At 44.2% G+C, this 20,924-nt stretch overlaps 1 protein-coding gene across 1 annotated transcript in view; it reads left to right on the top strand.

Moving 5' to 3' along the window:
• NCKAP1L (NCK associated protein 1 like) overlaps window positions 1-20,924 on the top strand; it is a 1,588,380-nt gene that overhangs the window by 294,561 nt on the left and 1,272,895 nt on the right. Inside the window, exons 9-10 of the mRNA XM_078688681.1 lie at window positions 13,037-13,193; window positions 14,992-15,048. Of these exons, the coding sequence (XP_078544807.1) occupies window positions 13,037-13,193; window positions 14,992-15,048 (214 nt within the window). The remainder of the gene's footprint in view (window positions 1-13,036; window positions 13,194-14,991; window positions 15,049-20,924) is intronic.

Raw genomic sequence — 20,924 nt, 5'->3', positions numbered from 1 at the left:
GTTTTTTCTCCATTGGCGCTCTAGCCTTTTGGCTGTCTTTCTTAGTTCACGTAATTCCTGAGTAAACCACGGCAGTTTGGAGGATTTCCTGCTAGTTGGAAGAGGTTTGAGTGGCAAGAATGAATTAAGGGAATCGTTAATCCATTTATGCAATTGGACTTCGGCTTTAGAGGGGTCTGGGTCTACTACTGGTAAAGTGGTTGACAGCGAACGTTCCCATAGGTTGGTGTCCAATTTTTTCCATGGGCGTGATGGAACCTGGGGACGGGGAGTTTCCGACTTCTTCCCTGGAAGTTGAAGTTTAAAGGGAACCAAGAAGTGGTCTGACCAGGGGAGGGGCAGAGGAGTTTGTACGGAAAGTTTGGTGAGATTGTAAAAAATGGGATCTAGCAGATGTCCTTTCATATGAGTAGGTTCATTGCTGCGCAGTTGTAGATTGAGGGATGTTAGATTGGTTTTTAAATCTGAGGCAAGTTTGTTAGCGTGGTCATCGAAGTGGAGATTTAAGTCTCCAAGGATTGTGAAATTTGGAGTCACGCAGACAAGAGAGGAGATGGCGTCCATTAGTGAGTTTATGAAACACCCTACCTGTCCTGGTGGGCGGTAGATTAAGACCCCAGATAGGGTGGTAGATGGAGGCAGATGTAAGGAGAAAAGAACATTTTCGCTATCTAGGATGGGGCTGTCTTTAAACTGACATGATAGGTTGTCGCGATATATAATCGCTAAACCCCCTCCCGTTCCCTTCGGTCTGTTGAGGGTTTTGATGAGGTACCCAGGTGGTAATGATTGGATAATGTCCGGGTCGGAACTTGTAGACAGCCAAGTTTCTGTTAAAAACAGGACGTCAATGGCGGAGTCTGTCAGCAGTAGGTTGATTTCTGTCTGGTGCTTGGGAAGGGACCTACAATTGAGCGGAGCCATCTCGAGGCAGGCGGGTTCTGGATGGGGGGAAAGCGTTAACCTGTAGGCGCAATTCGGGCATCTTGGATGCTTGTCCTCCGGGGTAATGAGTCCGTTGCACCTAGTGTGTAAAGGTTCTCTGAGTTGGTGCAGAGATTCTTGTGAATATTTGATTAGAGGGAGGCTGGGCCCGGCCGGGGGTGTGGGCTCTGAGCTCGGTCTGGCGCGGACGGGCGCAGACGGGCTTGCCTTAGGCGCTCCCGCTGCGCTCGTCCGCTGCGCTTCCGCCATAGACACATTATAAAATGGTTGTTGAGGGAGGGGACAGGGGGGCGTGGCCAAACAAGTGGGCGTGGCCTGAGTCCTCGCGCTGCGAGCGTCAGAGGAGTGAATCAATTAGGGGTCAGCCGGCAGCGTTAGAGTCCGCTACCTGAACTGAGTGAAGTGCTCGATTCTTAGCAGTTTACAGAGTTGCTGTGGTGAGTTTTAAAAGCTAGCACAAGTAAATTCGTGACAGTTTTACAATTTTAAAAAAACAATGCAATGCGCTATGCGCTCTCCCGGCTTCCGCCTCAGGAGTCTGATCAATGGGCTACCTGGCGCTTTTACTCAGCGTTATGTAGTCGTCTCCGGGGGGCGTGGCCAAACAAGTGGGCGTGGCCTGAGTCCTCGCGCTGCGAGCGTCAGAGGAGTGAATCAATTAGGGGTCAGCCGGCAGCGTTAGAGTCCGCTACCTGAACTGAGTGAAGTGCTCGATTCTTAGCAGTTTACAGAGTTGCTGTGGTGAGTTTTAAAAGCTAGCACAAGTAAATTCGTGACAGTTTTACAATTTAAAAAAAACAATGCAATGCGCTATACCCTCTCCCGGCTTCCGCCTCAGGAGTCTGATCAATGGGCTACCTGGCGCTTTTACTCTGCGTTATGTAGTCGTCTCCGGGGGGCGTGGCCAAACAAGTGGGCGTGGCCTGAGTCCTCGCGCTGCGAGCGTCAGAGGAGTGAATCAATTAGGGGTCAGCCGGCAGCGTTAGAGTCCGCTACCTGAACTGAGTGAAGTGCTCGATTCTTAGCAGTTTACAGAGTTGCTGTGGTGAGTTTTCGAAAGCTAGCACAAGTAAATTTGTGACAGTTTTACAATTTAAAAAAAACAATGCAATGCGCTATGCGCTCTCCCGGCTTCCGCCTCAGGAGTCTGATCAATGGGCTACCTGGCGCTTTTACTCAGCGTTATGTAGTCGTCTCCGGGGGGCGTGGCCAAACAAGTGGGCGTGGCCTGAGTCCTCGCGCTGCGAGCGTCAGAGGAGTGAATCAATTAGGGGTCAGCCGGCAGCGTTAGAGTCCGCTACCTGAACTGAGTGAAGTGCTCGATTCTTAGCAGTTTACAGAGTTGCTGTGGTGAGTTTTAAAAGCTAGCACAAGTAAATTCGTGACAGTTTTACAATTTTAAAAAAACAATGCAATGCGCTAAGCGCTCTCCCGGCTTCCGCCTCAGGAGTCTGATCAATGGGCTACCTGGCGCTTTTACTCAGCGTTATGTAGTCGTCTCCGGGGGGCGTGGCCAAACACGTGGGCGTGGCCTGAGTCCTCGCGCTGCGAGCGTCAGAGGAGTGAATCAATTAGGGGTCAGCCGGCAGCGTTAGAGTCCGCTACCTGAACTGAGTGAAGTGCTCGATTCTTAGCAGTTTACAGAGTTGCTGTGGTGAGTTTTAAAAGCTAGCACAAGTAAATTCGTGACAGTTTTACAATTTTAAAAAAACAATGCAATGCGCTATGCGCTCTCCCGGCTTCCGCCTCAGGAGTCTGATCAATGGGCTACCTGGCGCTTTTACTCAGCGTTATGTAGTCGTCTCCGGGGGGCGTGGCCAAACAAGTGGGCGTGGCCTGAGTCCTCGCGCTGCGAGCGTCAGAGGAGTGAATCAATTAGGGGTCAGCCGGCAGCGTTAGATTCCGCTACCTGAACTGAGTGAAGTGCTCGATTCTTAGCAATTTACAGAGTTGCTGTGGTGAGTTTTAAAAGCTAGCACAAGTAAATTTGTGACAGTTTTACAATTTTAAAAAAACAATGCAATGCCCTATGCGCTCTCCCGGCTTCCGCCTCAGGAGTCTGATCAAAGCTTGGAAGGCACTTTCCTCAGTAGAAATTTTAAAGGATAGTATGAGATTCTGGGCCATTGTGAACGCACCTTTTTTTTCGGGTGTAGAGAATGATTACATGGAGAGCAATATCACCGAGGGGCAGTGGCTCACACATTTTGAGGCAATTTATGGGCTCAATGTGGATGGTGATCGACCTCTGAGTTTGTTGACCTGCCAAGACTCGCACCCACTGTTATTTGAGGAGGCGGATGTAGAAAGGGCAATCATAGAGACATCTAATAATAAAGCACCTGGCCCTGATTGTGTGCAGACGGATCTTTATAAATGTGATCCCAAATGTTGGAAAAGGATATTAACCAATGTCTATAATGCCTCGGGTACCCAGGGTTTTCCTGCACCATGGGCCCTATCAATAATCCTCCCACTTTTTAAAAAGGGCCAGAGAGGGGATCCTCGGTGTTACAGACCCATATCCTTAATTGACTCTGCCGTTAAAATACTGGGCAAAGTCGTTCTGACCAAAATCATGGACCGGGTGATTGAAAATGAGGTCCTTTCTAACCTCCAATATGGATTTAGACAGGGTAGAAGTACTCTGGACCAGTGTCTGAATCTACATCTTCTAATAAGCAAATATACGATAGCTAAAGAAGGTTCTTTGTACCTGGGTTTTATGGACCTTTCTTCAGAGTTCGATCTGGTTAACAGGTCGAAGCTGTGGACTATCTTGCTAAATATGGGCATTGATCCTTCTCTAGTTCATTTTTTGGCTGACCTGCATCGGGATATTTCTGCAACAGTAAGGGTTACGCAGGATGGCAAATGTACAAGGCAGTTTAAGTTAGGGAGGGGCGTCCGACAGGGATGTATTTTGGCCCAATTCTTTACACCCTTTATATCAATGCCCTAGAAAAATCTTTGCCGGAGGCTTGTTTGGATAATCCGCGTGTAGGAGAACTGATTATCCCAGTCCTCCTATACACGGATGATGCAGTACTATTAGCTCATACTGCTGTAGGCCTTCAGCGGTTTTTGAATACCTTTGGTGATTTCATGAGATCTTTGGATCTGATAATTAATATCAAGAAATCCCATATTATGATAGCTGGTAAAAGAAATAGGAAAATTGAATTGTTTTATTGTAATAGAGCTGAGGTCTCTAGGGTGCCCTCTTTTACTTATTTGGGGGTGCTATTTGATGAAAGAGTTTCCTGGGTCCCCCAACAGAAGGCAAAAAAGAATGCCGTAGTCAGGTCAACGACAGCCCTCTTAGGGTTCGCTCAACGACTGGGTGCTAGCCCCTTTGAAGCCATGCTTGGAATTTATAGATCCAAATGTTTGGCTATTGCCTCGTTTGGTTCAATGATTTGGGGCTATAAACAGCAAGAAGAAACCCAGAAGGTGAAAAATAGATTTTTAAGAACCATTTTGTCTGTCCCTCAATCTACTTCTACTTTTGCCATCCACCAGTAACTTGGAATGGGGTATGTATCCGATTTAATAAGAATTGCCCCGCTGGTTTGTTGGCTCAAAATCTGGCTTAATCCAAGTTTAACAATGAATCATTGTATCCTGCGGGATTGTCTTTCCCTGGATAAAGCCAGTAGTATCCCGTGGTTGGCTTATGTTAAGCACATGTTTTTTATAATAAGCCGCTCTGATCTTTTTGACCTCCCGAAGGCATCAGAAAGGATGACGTGAAATGGGCCAAAGCACAACTATTGAATAGTTTTATGTTGGAACGTGAGGAGCAGGAGCTACAGAAACCTCTTGTTAGCGCCCATTATCTGATAATATCATCTCTATCAATTGAGCTCTACTTGAGAATAGTGACCAAGCCCCTCCATGGGTGGCTCTTGACCAGATTCCGTTTTAACCTAATTCATTTCTCCCTGGGTACTATCTCGGGCTGATCTAAACCTGAGAATCTAGATCCATGTCAGTGTGACAATTTTTCTTCACAGGACACACTGCATTTTATGATGTTTTGCGACTTTTATGCAGAAATACGAAGGAGGTTTTTAGTCCCTCTTTTGAGGGGCAAGGGTTTCCTACAGGTCAAGCCAGCTCTTCTTTATTTATAAATGCTTAGCAACACCTGGGATATTTTTAACATCGCTAGCTTTCTGGTTGCAGCTGTACGACTTAATAAAAAGAGACTTTCTCTGATAAATCCTGTTTGAAATCATTTATTTTTCCACAGATTGAATTTGAGATGTACTTGACTGTTTTTAACTTATATGAATATTTACTAATGCTCATTATGTTTTATATATTTGATATGATTGTGCTAATTTTTAAATGTGTATTGTATTTTTTGTGATTTCAAATAATCGCATAAAAGTGGTTTGACTGACTGGCTGGGTCATTTAAAACCATGATTTGGGTTCCATATTCTCCTGATGATAATCAGCTGATCATTAGACAGGAGACAGCATGGAGCTCATGACTATCTATGCAATGTACATGACTGCAAAATGTGGTTTTAGATATCCAAAATACAAATGCTGCCTACTCAGGCCTCTCTACCAGCTATGGCTGTTCCAGTGACTTCTCAGAACAGTAGATGTACCAATAACTGCAGCAACAGTGAATAATCTGAGTGTCATATTTTAATTGGACCTCTCATTTAAAATGTTCTCCTTTACATCAATAGAGGTCAAGATGTAAAGGAATGGAAGGTGTTTCCATGTTTATCCAGCAACATCAGTACATACATGGTGACACAGCAAGAAATATCCCACAGAGCATACACATTTTCACAATTATATTACTGTGAGGCAATGTATGTAGGCTTCCCTGCTAGATATATTAAAGAGCTCCACACTATTCAAAACCGACCCATGAGACGACTTGAGATTGGTTTAGGAAAAAAAAACAGATGACCTAATTTAAACTAGCTAGCTTTATTCGACCAGATGCACTGCGTCACACAGTCATGAGTAGAATGTTCTTGTACAGTCCTTAGGTTGTGGCAATCTTCTGTTAACCCATGAAATTTGAAGCGAGCTGTAGGCATCATTGCCTTGGTTTAGACCACACCCATTTAACTTTTTAAAAGCTCTATCTATCTATCTATCTATCTATCTATCTATCTATCTATCTATCTATCTATCTATCTATCTATCTATCTATCTATCTATCTATCTATCTATCTATCTATCAATCTATCTATCTATCTCTCTATCTATCTATCTTTCTATCTATCTATCTATCTATATAAAAACAGTGGTGGTCACCACTGGGAAGTTATAGTTAAGATTGAGATTTGTAAGAAATGCCTTTTTTGTGTTGCTCATAACTTTGGCGCCGTTTGATGAATCTCCACGATACTTTCCAAACAGTGCCACAGTTTGACTAGTTTGCACAAGGAAAGTTTTGGGGTGATCTGTCAAGCGGGGGCCAAGAAAAAAGGGGCTTCCAAAAGGTCCCCATTCATTGTTCCTTGGGAGGTTTCGATACAGCATCAGCACAAACCACTGAATGGAATTGCACCAAATTTGGAAGAAAGCTAGATCTTGGTCCAGAAAGAGTGCTTTTTGTTTTTTGTTTTAAATCCGTTCAGTAGTTTTTGAGCAATTAATGCAAAAAAAATTGTATGTCTAGGTACGCAAAGCCTCTGTGTATCCCCTGCTGAGATCATACTGGCTGCTACCACCTCAACCAGGAAGTGGTGGCAGCCATTTTAGGACTCGGGACTCAATTCTGAGTCCTAGGAAAAATGCAAAGAAAGACATTAAGGGGCATGGTACAGATACCCTGAACCCCTAGACCCGGAACTAAAAACATGATAACCCTGCAATTTTTTTTTATTTAAACGTGGGCTCCTGCACATTTAAAAATAACCCCCTTGTGGCCCAGGGTCTGGGGAAGGCGTAGCAATTTTTAAGTGGGATGGGGTTGCATGGACTCCCTCCCCATGCATCCACAAGGCTGCGCGGCCCCATTCCCTGGGGCCAATAATTTAATGAGGGGAGAGGAGGCCCCCTTTCCCACCAGGCCAAGGAGGCCCCAGGGACCCCATCTTCCGGGTTCCAAAAAAAGTAATTAAATGGGACCCCCTTCCCTGTGCCATACAATGGCTCTGGGGACACCCTCAGTGACTGTGTCCGAGGGTCACCAACCCCTGGATCACCATCTATTTCACAGGAAAGAAAAATGTAATGTTCTCACACTCTGCGGGAGCAAAAGAAGACTGCTCCTGTGGGGTTGGAGCAATGCTGGCTCAACCTGCACCCGCAAGGAGTGCTCCATAATGCCCTGGGAGGGCTACATACATATATTTTGTTTTAGGTGATGTCCCTAGAAGGTGCAGGGACACCACCACATTTTTTTTAAATGTTGTAGGGATCGGGGGTTGTATAGAGATCTGGAGGCACCCACCAACACTAGAATTAAAACCATAAGTCTCATGGGTCATTGAAACCATGACCCCAGGAAAACAGCATTTCTACAGCATTTACTATGTTGGAGATTTTGCTCTACAACTGGGATTGCAGTCTCACCTCGGGGCCTGTTGAATTTTATGTGTCAAAGATATATCACATAAAATACAAGCTGTTTATTTGGCTTATTTTATTTGGCTAATTGTATGTGTCAAAGATATATCATATAAAATACAAGCTGTTTATTTGGCTATTTGGTTTATTTGGCTATATTTACCACTTCATTTTTCGGGGTGCAAATTTTTAAAAGGTAGAACAAAGATTTATTTGGGTTCTTTTTTTTCTTTAGGAAAAATTATTTATTTCACACCCCCAAACATTTCATAATATAAACTATGTAAACAGGAGGAGTCACAGACATGGAGTTCATTAAAATGTTATTAAATATTTTTTAAGTCATTATTGAAATATAGATTTGATTAAAATGATTGTAAATTTTGGGAGAAAGATGATAGATTTGCTTTATATATAGGGTGTTATATATAGGGTGGTTGTTAGGTGGGGAGGGGGAGGTTTGGCTGCCTGTGAGGTTTAGCTGTGGTGCTTGGCCGCAGTATAACTTGTGCCTTATTATAAATTATTGATGAGAGAACTGTGCAAGGTGTTATAGTTACCTTAGGGCACCAGCTATAGTTAATTAAGTTAACTATAACTGATGAATTTCTGTATTTAAAACATTACGGTGTTACTGAAGATTTCATCTAACTACGATATAACCAAATGAAAGGTTACTAGACTCGTGTGAGAAGCCCACCTGAGCTGTTGCACCATCTGCACTCTTGTGTGAGACTGTGAATACTATGCAGATCATCGTTTTTCATTGCGTGGCTAAAAGTGATACCAGTTGTGGACTGTAATAGCTTTTACCACAAGTCACATTGAATGAACAGAGCTTGGTCTAATGTCCACTAGCTCTCCAAACACAAGTATACTCATTTTTGGCTCTTGATAAAGACATCCAGGAGCATTTTGCAGCTTTGGGAGCTCCCAAGGTATTGCCAACTCAACTACTAGTTTGCCATTTTTCACCTGAGTTTGGGTGATTAATATACTCAAGTCAAAAGTCAACAATGAAGCCTATAGCGGGAGGAATAATAACTTATAACTTCATCAAAACGTACCTCATGACAGACGGTTTCAACAGCTTCCTGAAACAAAGGTCATTTGATCATGTAACAGCCAGCTGCGTGAGAGCTTATCAGTATGGATCTGGGTAGCCATTTTGATCTAGAACTAAAAAACATAGCTGCCAACTGTCCCGATTTTGCTGGAACAGTCATGGCAATTTGCCCACTGTTCCGGGTAATTCACTATCCCAGATGGTCCAGGTAATTGAACTTCTAACAGACCGAACAGGACATTTCCTCATAAATCATAACCTACAATTCGCAGAGCACTTTAGAAGAACCACCAATGAAAAACCAGCCCCAAAATGAGCAACAGGGCTTTGTATCTGCAGAAAATAGAAACTACGCCAAATCGTCAAAACATTGGGACTGCAGCCCTAGGTGACCAATGGGAGAATTTTTAACTATAACAAACTCGGCACTTGCCAATGGCAAATGATAATAGCATAGTTTTTTTTGTATTTCAAAAACCTTTTATTGAAAAGGAAGGCACAACACTTTACAGGTTTCCATCGCGGTAGGAGTGCAGTCACATTTACACCCACATTTACATTTCCCATTGGAAAACAATGACTGATCAAAAGTAGCACAATACACAGCCCAGCCTTGATGGGTGTAGATTTAAGCACATTCGGGGAGGCACAAATAGGAGGACTCGATGAGGGGGTACTATCTATAGCACTGTCTCTGGCATTTTGCTTGCCAGTGATGGGGGAGTCCTTTGGCGGGTCGTCTGGGGTCGCTACACGTTGCAGGTAGGAGATAAGTGGGGCCCATTTGTCAGGGGGTCTGCTGGCAGCCACCATCAAATCCCAAAATTCACCTAGCATTTACTGGCAGAGGCCTGCTTCCTCCAAACAATTTTTAACCATGGGCGCTGGCCTGCGCCCCCCGTGGATGGACACTCTTCGCTTAGCATGCACTAGAAGCATTGCCGTGAGTTTGCGGTTGGCGTCTCATGTATGTTTGACATAACCTAGGAGGCACACCAGGGGATTGGGAGTGATGCGTTCAAATGTGATGTCACTAATAGCTGCGCATACCCCTTGCAGAAACCCGTGTGCACAACCAGGCCAAGTGGGCAAAGTCCACGCTGGGAGAGGAGCAGCCAGCACATCTGTTGTGTTCGAGTAGGCCCATCTTATGTAGTGACACAGGAGAGCTGTAGAGTCTATGCAAATATTTAAAATGTATGAGCCGCAGGCGATAGTTGGGGGGAGAGGCGCTTTGTCTGGTTGCAGCATTGAGCCAATGCTCCTGAGGAAGGTCCCTATCTAAGTCTACACTCCACGTATCGCGGCCACGCTCAGTGTTAGTGGAAGAGGTGGCCAGTGTAAGAGCATACAGTCTAGTGACCAGCTTACGCAGGGAGCTAGAGAAATGGACTAATTCGAGGGTGGCATTGGCTTGCGGGGCCTGAGGGAATGCGGGGTTATCTTCTCTGCAAGTCGCTCTAATCTGGTAGTACAATAATTTGTCCATTGGCGCAGCATTTTCGTGAATGGTGAAAAAGGTATTATTAGGGTAGATGTCCACTTTAGTATGAAGTCCTAGGAGACTCGCATGGCAGGCAATGCCCGCTGTCTGCAACGGGGGAATGCTTGATTGCTGGCAAGGTTTAGGGAGGGAGCATACAGTGTGTCTGCGCCATTGTATTTACGCAGGCCATTCCAGGCCCAACACAGGCATTAAACCGTATCAATCTCATCGCGCGGGGCTTGGGTGGGAGAAATAGCGCGGTCCGAAGCGACCATGGGGCAGCAAGGTCCGCCTTGACTGCCACGTGGAGTTGAAAAGGCATAGGATGAAGCCAGAAGTGGAGGAAGCTGGCTTGGGCGCACAGGGCATAGAGCTTGATATCTGGGGCACCCAGTCCGCCTCGGGCCAAGGGCAGTGTAAGAATGTCATAAGCAATTCTAGGTTGTCTCCCTGCCCAGACCAGATTTATGATGTTGGAGCTCACATTTGCAGAAGAAATGTGATGTGAGACGGACGGGGATGTTTAAAAAGAGGTAAAAGAATTTTGGGAGCACCACCATTTTAGCAATGGCAATGCGTCCAGCTAGCGATAAAGGGAGTTTTTGCCAAAAGCAGATCTTGGTCTACAACCAACCCATCACCCGGTCGAAATTAGGCTTCCAGAATTCGTCCACATCCCTACTCAGCCAGATGCCAAGGTACCTCGAGGGCCCCACGCCCAAACAAAGGGGTAATCTGGGGTGAAAGGCTTTGTAGCATCTGTGACGGGGAAAAGTACCGACTTGCTCTAATTGACTTGGACACCGGATAAACAACCAAACCACAGCACCTCCCTCATCATGGTGTGAGATTTTCCTGAGGGTCTCAGACATAGATCGTGACATCATCCGCATTCATGGAAGTGACAAAGGCACGGGGCTGTGTTGGCGTAGATGGGTCGCCAGGGGTTCCATGGTGATGGCAAAAAGCATGGGGGAGAGGGGGCACCCCTGCCTGGTGCCTCTCGAGATGGAAATGGGTCAGTGACCTGCCCATTTATTCTGATGCAAGCTGTGGGGAGCTTTATGGTAGTTGTATCTTACGTACAAAATCTGGGCTGAAACCCAAGCGCGGGAGGAGCTGGAAGAGGAAGTGCCATTCAATAGTGTCAAAGGATTTGGTAGCATCCAATAGTGCAGCCACAGCCAGGAGAGAGGGATTAATCTGGTGGAGGACTGAGAAGATGGTCTGAAGGTTGTGGAAGGTGGCGCGCCGCGGAATAAAACCGGATTGATCTTGGCGATTAGTGACATGAGTGGAAGAAGGCAGGTGGCCAGCAGTTTGGCATGGATTTTATTGTCAGTGTTAATGAGGGACAGAGGACGGTATGAATCACAGCACTCTGGGGATTTATCCGGCTTCAGAAGAAGGGTGAGCAAGGCCTCGCGAAGTGATAGGGGAAAACTTCTGCGCTCGAGAGAATAATTATACATGGCGGCTAAGTGCAGGACAAGGAGAGGAGCATATTGTTTGTGGAATGCAGGAGTGAGGCCTTCTGATCCGGGAGCCTTATCACCCGGCAGTCCCGCGATAACTGTGGAGATCTCCTCCTGAGTGAAAGATTTGTCCAGGAGAATAGCATAGTTGACAGAAGCAGTCACCAATGACAGCTAAGGATTTCAAGAGTGGGACTTAGGACAGGGCGCCAAATCGCAGTACCAAGATCCCCGCCTGGGATCATGGTGGGGAAAACGAGAGCTGTACATTCTCCCAGAATTGGAGTGAGACTTCTAGAGGAGATAGGTTTATTGGTGTTGTAAGGTTACTAATGATGGAGACCTCTGGACAAAGGAGTCTCATAGGATCAATGACGCATTAAGATTAGGAGTGGATTCCACCACCAAGAAAACTGTGGTGGAGACGAAACAAACAAGACTATACATAGCCCTCTGTCACCTCGGTGGCTGGGGATACATGCAGGGTGGTACATGTTGTGCCCCCTTTGAATATGCACCCCATTACCTCCACGGCCTTGACTGCTGCATTCCATGCCATGCAGGTACTGATTTTGATGGTCCCATTGCGGTGCCTACTGAAATACGCACTGCCATGGTAACGCCAAAGAACCGCCCGCCAGATCTGAAGAAACCTCCTAATCTGGTGGGCGGGTTAACCACAGGTTTAGTGGTATAGGTGCCGGGCGGTCCCACTCCAGCACTGGCAAACCCATAATCAGGCCGTTAGTACCTGGAATTATTTGTGATCAAGAGTTTAGGCCGAGGTAGTGGCTTGCTATAGGTTTTGGAGCAGAGGCAGCGGAGCCTAAAGGGCTACGAGACACTGAACCCTGATTATTGCTGTATCAACTTCCAAGCCATTGACCTAGTGGCCCATGTTCCTTGCTTGCACCAAGGTCCATGGCACCCTCGCTACGCCACTGGAGTGAGTTGCTCATTCCACTTAATCAAAATGAAAAAGGGGTAGTTCCATGAACCTGATAAGAGAACTCGTCACATCTGCTTCCAAGCAATTTCACTGCACTTTATCTGAGAAAGAGTCAGAGAAGGATGCCTTGTCTTAAGTTAGTGTCTGCAAGTTTCCAGAGAAAGCTGCTGTGTGCGTATATATATATATACACCATTTAAAAAAATAAAGATGGTCAGGGTGCATACAACTTGGCATAACAGCACCAGTTCTCAAAGATGTGTTATGGTAGATGCAGGTCTGGATTACAGTTACTTTATATTACTTACAATTAGTAGAATGTTCACAGTATGTAGGCGCAGTATGTTTGACACTAATTCCTGGATTCTTGCCTATCATCGGCAGAGAGAAATAAGACAGTTCTGTGATGCTGAAATCTGTAGCCGCTCTCTCATTTCTGTTGTTAGTCATCTTCCTACAGCAAGATTGTGAGTGCACAACTATGATATGGCATTTGGAATTAGTGCTATCAATGACCAAAATATGGTACAAACCATTTCCTTTACTGTTTTCCTTTCTTTATAGTTGGATTCTTGCTGACCCATGGGATCCTGAACACCAATCCACAGTGTCTGGATCTGTGGAAGCTGGCACTTCAAGGTTCCCTGTGCATCACACTCATTCGAGATGAAATCCTCCACATTCATAAGGTCATAGAGGAGTTTTTTGGCAGCATTAAAGGGTAAAGACTTTAAACTTTAGTACATGTGCCTGAGAGTTAGATTACTGCATTAGATCTTTCGCCATGAGGATCCTAATCTACTTACCCACACTAGCTCTGAGTCTTCCATTGATGCCAGGTTATCAAATATTTGATAATTTTGGGGTCATTGAAAACTCATCATCTCTGTCAACTGGACTGTAGATCGCTGCCGTGTAGGCTGTGTTCTTAAACATTATTTTATGTCCCAGAAGCAGACAGAATTGATGCAATGGGTAAGATGATGTAATGAATGCCATTTTACAAGAATACCCACTGATGAGGAATGTGAAATTCTATGCCCCAGATCCAGCATGAGAACTTTACTTTAGCCCCATCGAACTAACTGGTAACATGAGGCTTCTCTCTAGCAGGTCAACAACATGGACATAAATTCACCAAAATGCTGGAGGTAGCCAAAGTGACAACACCGTCCTTTAAATGCTGCTGAATTCACTGGACCGACTCCTTTCGCTATCAGTAACCCTTCAAAGGCCTCCTATTTGATACTGAGGGTATAAATGAAAAGCAGGGAGGGAAAACTACACAACAAAATCATAGCTTTTGGTGTCCTTCGCATTGTTTGCGCTGGTCCTTCCCTTTATGACCCCTAAAACTAGGGGTACCAGCTGCTCCTCATGAATACCCCTACCTGATGTGAATGTAGAGGAAAATGATACACATCTGCACACTTCTTATGCTCCATTTATAGTAACAAATATAATGCTCAAAGTGCCAATGACAATGGTGAGAGACGCACAATTGGGGGTGTCCGGAAGAAAGGGGTACAAATATTGTGAATACGTTCTTGAGTGCTCCTGCTACATTCTCAGTGCTCCAGCCACACAGACATCACCTGCTTTGAATGTTATGCTGTCCTGCAGGAGCATACACAATTTATGAAAATCTCTAAAGACGTATATTTCCCGCACAGGCTAAACAAATCACTGCATAGGTTAAATATTCCTCAAGTGAAATGATGAAAAAGAAAGATCAGGCTGCAGGTGTGGAGACCAAAGCATCTTTAAGTTCGCCCGCTACCTGTCTTGACTGGTTTGTCCACTGAAGCGACACAGATATAAAGGGTGGAGTCCTTGTTATTACCTCTGCATTGGGAATGAAGATGGATAGAGTGAGTCTCATCGCCCATTCACTTGTGGACTGCAGCCCAGGATACAGCTTATTAATAGAGCAACACATCCTGTTTAAAGTAGTATAGGTGCCCAGCAAGTGAGAGGCGGACATTTACAGATATGTGGAGAGATTGAGACTGCCACAATATGGATAAGTGCCAGTGACTGGTCAAGCAAGGAAATGGTGACACCAGGTTAAGGAAGATAGCTCATCAAAATACTGCTTAGTGCTGAAAACAAGATGGCAGCCAGATGGCATTGCTTCCTTCGAGCAACTCTCACAGTAAATAGTACCAGGTGTCCCTGTGTGTTGGTGAAGGCAGATATCTAGTAGCACATATGATGGCTAAGGTTTCTGCTGCTGGGTTAGTTACACTCATTTCCCCTCACTCGTAACCATGCATTCGTATTGTTGCATATAAATGAAGTGGATACCAAGTCAGTTTAATTGTTTGTTTAGTTATATATCATATTTCTTGAATGAGTTAAAATTGAGTTATGTCTGCCGCTCCCGTTTTGCCTTCCAAACCAGGTCAATTCCGATGTCTCTGGATCTGGTACCTCAATGCTACCTAGATCTCGACAGGCAAAGCGTAATCGTCCATATACTAGTTACTACTTACTGTGTGCTTTCTCTCTCTGTCTAGTTATGGGAAACGAATCAATGACGTCAAAGAATGCAAGGAGCATGCAGTGACCAACAGGTAAAGGGAAGCCGTGTTACATTGTTCATTGTGGTTATGAAAGTACAAGTAATTCATGTTAAACTTGTAAAGAGTGGTGTGAAATAATGAGGCACCACATACTGTGCCTAATAGTTCAGTTGACATTAGTTCATTCTGTTATAGTTCTGCCTTCTTTTCTGTGTTTTGGGAGCTGCGGGCTTTATTTTTCATTACAGCCTGCTCGCTTTTCTGGTATTTATGGGACACCATGAAAGTAATTGGGCCTTATTATCAACTTTTTGAGCACTGGACGCACACAACTCTTAAGAAGGTCACATATTGAATAGGAGTGGGGTGCAAAATATTCGGCGGAATTCCTGTGACTGTCTCGGCACTATTTGTAGGTGACCTGGGGCATGCAAGCAAGTATCCCAAAACAAGTGCCCATAAAGCCACCAATAAGGTCTAGACATTTCACAAGTGAAAGCTAATCACCATTTATTGGCAATTGATTGACTGATGTTTGTGCTTGTGTTGATGGGTGAGTATGGGACTGTGATAATGAGTCAATGGTTAGATGGATGTGTTAGTGCATGTCTAAATGAATCCTTGAATAGCCGAGTACATGGATGGACGATTGAATAGGTAAGTGCATATTGGATGAATGAATGATCAAATGGATGGATAAAGAATTGAAGATAGGTTCAACCAAGCTCGAAGACTAAGATTGTCTGACTGAACAATTAAATGGCCAAGGTGTATGTGAATCAGCAAGGGTATGAAATGTCCAGTTGTGGCTCAGGTACCTTATTCTTTTTGTTCTTGGGCTGAAGCTCGCCACCATTTTTGGGGCTAGTCATTGGGTGAACATGTTTTACTTTTAAATGAGTCACCCTACATTGTCGGAGACAAGTTGTGTTTAGGGATGACTCAATCATTAAAAGTAGAGTTTCTAGCCAGTCAGAAAAGGTTATTTTGGCAGGTGTGAAAGCAGGTTTTAGGCTGCTACAGTCAGGCTACGCAGGGGAGTCATGAAGCCATGTTTTACTGGCCAGCCCTTTGAGTGGCACCATAGGTGCTGCTATCCACAGGTGGCATTTAACTTCCAGGCTCAGGGTGTACTTCCCCCACCATTTTCTAGGGACCTATGAACAAGTTAAATATATCAGTCAGGGGTAAGCCAATTTAGCAATGTGTAAAGGTGGAGGACAGGCATTTAACTCCTGGTTACCAGGGTTAAAATGCACAGCGATCTAAATCCCCCAAAACAGACAGAGCAAAAAATGTGGGGGGGAATCAGGCAAAAGGTTACCATTTACATAGCACAATAAAAACTGAAATACTTTCTGAAGTTAGAGTTGAAACGTCGGACATGCAGGTTACATACAGTGATCTACTGCAGATACATTAATGCTATAAGACACTTTATGAATATTCAAATTTGTGATTAGCAGATTATACACATATCTCTGCAGGGACGGCTCTCGGGCAGAGCGACTGGTGCAACCGCACCGAGTACTGACTTTGGGTGGGACGTTATGTTTCCAGATATATTATGGTTTGAAAAGCACCTGCTGCAACGTTCCAGGCCTCCAACAATTTTGAGGTGACAATAAAAAATGTAAATATTATTATGGTGATTAATGTTCTTCCTGGAGAGAGGTCGGAGTTTTGTCTAGTGGAAGGTTTGACTCATCATAATGCAGCGCAGAGGGTTGATATACCTGCTGCAAAGAACGTGTACATGCAGATCACAAAGTGCATATAATGTAAATAACTCAGTGGGTTACTGCTTTTGTCAGAGAGCTCCTTTTGTCACTTGTAGTTTATAAGTTAATCCTAACATAGAACAATCAGCTATTAACAGTCATCAAAGAGCCTCATGCAAACTGCAAGGTATAGATTACAGCGTTATGAGCCCCCCCCCCCAGTCTTTCATTATCCTAATGTTGAAAAAAGGTTATTTGGATTAAAAATCAATTCCGATTTATAAGGAGAACCCTCAACCATGGTGTTCTGTTTTAAATTCTGAGTTTGTGCTTCTCCAGACCAAGCGCTCTTACACTATACTGCCTACTAGTATGAATGACTTTTGACTCCTGCACCTTGTAGTCCTCTGTCTTACGTAACGTTTCCTATCCACTGAATTACACACCTGTGATTGGTTGTCTCTGTGTAGTATGTGTGATGTAAAGTGATCTGACACCCTACACTGGTTTGAGGGCAACATAAAACTAATTAAGTGCATCTGCATCTGAGAGAGAGTGGTTATGGAGATTTGTGGGGCACTGTGAAAGGGTGGTAGTGATGGAATCCGTGGTTGTCAATGGGGGGTGCCAACAAACATTGTCACACTGGGCTCCAACACCGCTAAAGCCGGCCCTGTATCTCTGTACCAAGTACATTACCCATTGACTACCTGAGCTAGCATGCCAGTATTGTATCCTCAATTTCTCTGGAACACCGAAAAGCTCTGCTGTGGCGGTGGGCAAGACAGCAACTTAATGGAGAGAGCAGAGACAGAGGGCAGCCAGGATTCTGGCTTGGTGCTTAGAACCAACACACTAGTCAAGCCATTACACAATTTACACAAACGTCCTGTAAAAATCCGATAACGACTCTTTAAACCTAAAAAAAGTTACTTTTTTAACAAGGGTGTTTCATGTTGATACATTCGATTATTTGAGTGAGATTTATTGACAGAAATGGTTTCTAAACGTGAACTTAGAAGTCTAAGTGAACTAAGAAATATGTTTGTCTCGTGGACACTTAATTCGGGCAATGATGTTGCTATACACAAAGCAACATTACTGCCTATTGAACCGGGTATGAGCGATGGTTTTGTACACAACACATCCTAAATTGAAGTACTACAAGTTTTTCTCAAATTAGTGACACGAGCAAAACAAACTGTGAAATAAAACTGTGGGGCATGTTATCAAGAGGGTTTATCTCCGCTTTTTTGGCTTTATAAGCCAAGAAAGCGGAGATAAAATTATCTCCCTATTACCTAGCTGTCGCTAACACCAGTTAGCGACAGCTAGTAGGAGATAGCGACCATCTTGGGCCCCACTTTGCATGTCAGTGATATTTATCACTAATGACATGTAAAGTGGGCGTGCTAAGATGTTAGCGACTGGAAACAGTCGCTAACATCGCTATCTCCTATTACCAACTTTTGGAGATATTTGCGCTAAGCGCGAATATCTCCAAAAGCTAACACCTGCCCCTGAGCAGTTCTTAGCCATGTTATCCAATGGGAGGTGGATAACATGGCTAAGAGCATTAGCTCGGTAATGCATGAATATCGTGGACTTTTCAGCGATATTCATGCATTGCGGCCGTTTTTTATCGCATTTGCGATAAACCTTGGTAATACCAAGGTTTATCTGCGATAAAAATCGCCGCAGCTCAGCGGTAAATTTTTGTCTCTAACCAAGCAATAGTGATAACTATCGCTATTGATTGGTAATATGCCCCTGTATGCCTAGGATCACCCAATTTGCTCAAGTGAGGAAGCTAGGATTTGAGTCCAGGTTTCCTTGTCAAAGATTACACAATTTACCCTCTGGATGGATAGTGCTTTCAATCTCTCAATTGACAACAAAAAACAATGTTTTCTATACACTTTAAAAATAACACAGTATTAAGCAAAAAGGAATGCAGTGCACTTTATTTTGTGTAATATTGCTAGCTTCCTTGTCTTCAAAAACAGAACACTTTCAAGAGCTGCTCAACATCTTAATGATGACAATAAAAAAGATTAGCAAAACTAATCAGCCCACAGAGGATGTTCTTGTGACACAGGTCTTCATCTCACATGTTATGTTATGTTATAAGCAATTTGTAAAGCGCACATTCACCAACGGTTTCTTGGCGCTGTGCGGGGTCAAACAGTTGCTGGGACAGAAAAAAGAAGACATCAATTGTATCCTGAACAAATCACCATGTTTTGAGAGACTTCCTAAACAGAGTATAGGAAGTGGTCAAACGCAATTCGGGGTAAGGAAGAGAATTCCAGAATGGCCGATGTATAGCAGCAGGCTATTCACATACATCCATTTACATATTCTGCAATAAATGCTCTGTAGCAAAAGCACATAGAAAACACAAGGCATGTTTCCTGCCTGGTTTATTAAGAAAAGGCTGGACATGTGCTTCATCACACTTTCAGTGTTGGGAAAGCAAACGGCGTTTTGGGGGCCTGTGTGGGTGCTGCATATGAGGGGACCAGCCAGCGCTGCCACTTATAGCCATTTTCATTACCCCTATGAAGTATCAATACTTCAAAGCACATTAATGCAGTGGCATCTTCAGGACGTTTGAGGCCCCGGGCAAGACATATGTTGGGGCCCCTTGTTGGGAACATTTAACCCACCCATTTCCAGCTACTTCTAGCCCTCCTGATGCCAAACAATACAGGGACATGCAAAATTAGACAAAAGTTCAAGCTGACAGTAGTCAGCCAGCTAAACCACACCAAATGAAAGCTGGAACAAACTGGAACTTGGAACTTGATTTTCAGATCACGAATACCAGACAAAATATGCTGTTTGCTTTCAAAAGATCTACTGTGTGCTTACCAAACGCTTACAGTGGGCATAAAGCCCACCCTTTGCTTACCACTGGCTGGCTTTATTGTGACTCACATTGCTTCTTATTTGATGACTTGCCTTCCCCTTCTTCTATTTCTCACTGCCCTGAAGTATAGCCTATTTACCATTCTTTTGATTGGTAGGTGTTGTATCCTCCCCCTGCTCATTTTTAGAGAATTGCTCTTTTTCTTTTTTTTCCCAGCACATTTTGGGAGTGCACGTGTTTTTCAGATTTCTGCCTCATCTAATGCTTCCCTCCCCCAAACACTTGCATCTTCTCTACTCACATTCTATGTTACTCTCTTCCTTGTGTGCTGTTCTCTTTCTGTTTGTGTTTTTCCTCGGCGTTCCATGTTGCTCCCCCTTTTTCTCCTGTGCTGCTTCTCCCCTTTTTGCCCACCTCAGTTTTGTGTTTATTTTAAAGCCCCTCCCCCCTGATGTTTCCCCACTCACCCACTTCGTTGCTTTACTACCCCTTATGGGTATGTTAATTTTTTCTTTTGTGCTCGTTGCCCTCTTTTTTGAAGGGCCTGATAGCTGTCATTTGCCACTGGGCGCTCAGCTACATCAAAAGCACTTTTGCACACTCAGCATTTTTTTATTTATTCATCTAAGTGCCATCCACCATCTTAGATTTGTCAGTAAAAACAGGAAAATGTCACAAAAATCATGTTGTAGGCACACATATGCGTGGTGGTGTATGCAGGGGCCTATGCTGCACAGCATCAGTAAACAGGATTTGCAAGGCCAAGAGTTGGTACATTTATAACATTTGTTAAATAGTGCATTCTTCCCCCTGCAGGTGCAATCTTGAGAAACACTTGAAATGTCAGAATTAGAACATCATATCTCACTCCTCAGTCTACCCATGCCATACAAAGCTTTAAAATACCCCTAAATATTAGTCGCTGAAGCTCAAACATGTATTAGTCCTGTAGCATTGACATGACACAAAGAAAATTGAGTAGGTTTAGTTTGTAAGTTTATAGCCAAGAGGCTCACATTTTGATGTGTGAATGTATGGATGGGTCTAGTGAGTGAGTTTTCTTGTGTGCTCAGAAAGGTGTATATGTGGACGAATATGCGTAATTTCACTTGATCCTCAGGGGCGGCTCCTCCTCTAAGGCGGGGTAGCGTCGCCCCACTGCCATTCAGTCCTGGACAAAAGGAAAAATAAAATGATAATAACACAATGTATTATCATTTTCTTTTCTGCGCTGGGGCAGTTTCGTCGGTTGGGGCTGGCCTGCGCAGGAGGGAAGTTTGATGACTCCCTCCTGAATGGGGATGAAGGTTTGGCCAGCCCTCTGTGGCCGGCCA

Source organism: Lissotriton helveticus, chromosome 1_1, assembly GCF_964261635.1.
Source record: "Lissotriton helveticus chromosome 1_1, aLisHel1.1, whole genome shotgun sequence".
NCBI lineage: Eukaryota > Metazoa > Chordata > Amphibia > Caudata > Salamandridae > Lissotriton > Lissotriton helveticus.
The sequence above is the reverse complement of the archived record's forward strand: the minus strand, read 5'-3'. Positions and strand labels throughout refer to the sequence as shown.